General features: G+C 45.6%; 1 protein-coding gene across 1 annotated transcript; it reads right to left on the reverse strand.

Moving 5' to 3' along the window:
• Nucleotides 1-1,622: 1,622 nt before the first annotated feature.
• On the reverse strand, nt 1,623-2,108 carry LOC141631291 (uncharacterized). Its single transcript, XM_074443981.1, has 2 exons — nt 1,849-2,108; nt 1,623-1,752 (listed from the first exon to the last, which is right to left on the reverse strand). The coding sequence occupies exons 1-2, from the start codon at nt 2,106-2,108 to the stop codon at nt 1,623-1,625; spliced, it is 390 nt and encodes a 129-aa protein (XP_074300082.1).
• Nucleotides 2,109-2,949: the final 841 nt, after the last annotated feature.

The raw sequence follows: 2,949 nt of genomic DNA on the forward strand, positions 1-2,949 counted from the left end.
AATGATGCTCAACGAGATAAATAAAATAAACAGATATGTCATATAATCACCGAACATGCCAACTCTTTATAATCGTAAGAACTCAATCGATGTATTCCCCTACCTCGATCGTTGCAGTCAAATAGTCGGGTGCTCAGTAATATTCCACAACAAATTCGCCCTCTGAAAGATAAATAAATGATAAACAATTACTTAAACTATTCCCGTTCCCAAAATAGAAAGTTACTAAAAATAGAAACTTCTTAAAATGGAAAGTTTCCTTAAATGGAAACTTCCCCGATATAGTAGTTTTCCATTTTAACCAACCCGACTAAAAACCCGTCTCTAATTATTTAAATAACTCGGGAATTAAATTAAATAACTAATACGATAAATAAAAGATTAAACGAATTATACGATTAAGAAAAACCGAAACAAACATTGTACAATCCTAACAACCCGACTCCCACAACCCGTGACTTCACACTCGCGCAAACCCCTCACGCGCCGCCTGAACCACCACGACAACCACCAGGCCTGTTCCCCAGTTCGACCCAACCACCAAAAACCAACCCCAACCTGGTCGACTGTCGTCGGCGAGTCGAACCAGGGCTGCCAACAGCCCTGACACACCGCCTAGCAGGGGTTGCCGCCACCAACAGCCTCCCTTTGCAACCCTATAGCCACCACTGTCGTCAACATCCTCCTATGCTACCACCACCACTCAACTCGCCGTCAAACCAAGCACCCAGACGTCGTGGCACCGCCGTTTCGACCTCCCCCGAGTCCATGGTGGTGCCACCCCAATCCTAATCACCTAAATCCCCCTGAAAACCCCTGTTTAAACCCGTTTGATTGTCTCTGTCGACAATGCCTCCTGCCGCCATTTCCACCGCCTAAAACCTACCTAACCGCCACCACTAGGGGCGACTCAAACCACCCAATACAAATTCCCCGGCACCAACCACCCTTATCACCTCCCTGCGACACACGGTGACAACAACCACAACCCAACAAACTAAAAAAAAAGAAAATAAAAGGTGACTGCTTACCTAAACCACCACGTAAACCACCACCAAGGCCGCCTCACAGCGTCGACAACCACCCTATGCTCTTCCTTGTGGCGCCGTCAACACCCACCCACACTCACTCTCTCTCTCTCTCGATTTGCGTGAAGGTTGAGATTTGTGCCGCATAAATGAAGGAGGCGGGTGAGGGAGTAGAGTTTTGTAGTGTTAGGGTAAAATTAGGTTAAAATTAGGTTAGATGGTAAATGGATCATTGGTAAACGTGCCTGGATAAATGGGTTAGTGTCATGGGTCAGCGTGGTTGGTAAAAGGACTAGCTAACGTGACTTCGTTCAGTTAAACCCGTCTCAACAAGTTTACTAATAACTCGATCTTACGATATCAATACGACTAAATAATTAACTCGACTCAAATAGTAATATAAAATACGGAGTATTACAGTCTTCCCTCCTTAAAATGAACTTCGTCCCGAAGTTCGCTCATCTATCAAACCTCCAAGCATCACCGTGGGTACCAAAACAGATTTTATAGTATAAGAACTCATGAACTTAGGCCCATAAAACAAAATGTTACATTATACCCTCCTAAAAAGAAAGTTACGTCCCGGAACTTACCTCATGCAAGCAGGTGTGGATAGCTTTCCCTCATGGAAGCCTCAGTCTCCCATGTAGCTTCCTCAACATTGTGGTTAGTCCAAAAGACTTTCACCAAAGTTGTATCTCCATTCCTGGTCTTCCTCACTTTCCTGTCCAAAATCTCCTTAGGTGTCTCCAGATAGGACAACTGCTAATCCACCTCGATCACCTCAGGACTCAACACATGTGATGGATCGCTCAAGTACCTCCGCAACTGGGAAACATGAAAGACATTGTGAACTCTGGCTAAAGCTGGTGACAAAGCTAAACGGTATGCCACCTCTCCAACTCTGTCCAAAATCTCATAAGGTCCGGTGAATTTCTTACTCAGCTTCCCTCGCTTCCCGAACCTCATAACTCCCTTCATCGGCAACACTTTGAGTAGTACCTTCTCTCCCACCTCGAAAGAAATGTCACTTCTCCTAGTGTCAGCATAGCTCTTCTGTCTGTCCTGGGTAGCTCTCATCTTTTGCCTAATAATCTGTACCTGTTCAACCATCTCCTGAATCATCTCTGGCCCCAAAACGACAGCGTCAGATCGATCATCCCAACACACAAGACTCCTGCATTTCCTACCATAGAGTGCCTCGAAGGGTGCCATCCCAATGCTAGCATGATAACTGTTGTTGTAAGAAAACTCGATCAACCCCAGTTTATCCTCCCAAGATCCGCCAAACTCTAGAACACAAGCTCTCAACATATCCTCGAGGGTATGAATAGTCCTCTCTGTCTGACCGTCAGTAGCAGGATGAAAAGCGGTGCTCATCTTCAGTTGGGTACCCAACAATGACTGTAATTCCTGCCAGAACTTGGATAGAAACCTGGAATCTCTGTCGGAGACGATATCTTTAGGCACACCATGCAACTTTACCACGTACTGAACATAAGCCTTAGCCAACTCAGCCTTACTCCAAGTATCCTTCATGGGAATAAAGTGAGCTGACTTGGTCAACCTGTTGACGATCACCCAAATCATGTTGTTACCTCTTTGAGTCCGAGGCAACCCGAGGATGAAGTCCATGGATATACTCTCCCACTTCCACTCTGGCACATCTAGCGGCTGAACTTTCCCCTGCGGTCTCTTGTGTTCACCCTTCACTTTTTGGCATGTCAAACATCGAGACACGAACTCAGCAACTTCCTTCTTCATATTAGGCCACCAAAACGTCTTCTTGAGGTCCTTGTATAACTTATCCCCTCCAGGATGTACAGAATAAGGAGTAGCATGTGCCTCAGTAAGAATTTTCTTCTTCAGTTCCTCGTTAGGTGGCATACACCACCTCTGTCCAAACCTCAAGCTCCCATCT

Source organism: Silene latifolia, chromosome Y (assembly GCF_048544455.1).
Source record: "Silene latifolia isolate original U9 population chromosome Y, ASM4854445v1, whole genome shotgun sequence".
Taxonomy (NCBI): domain Eukaryota; kingdom Viridiplantae; phylum Streptophyta; class Magnoliopsida; order Caryophyllales; family Caryophyllaceae; genus Silene; species Silene latifolia.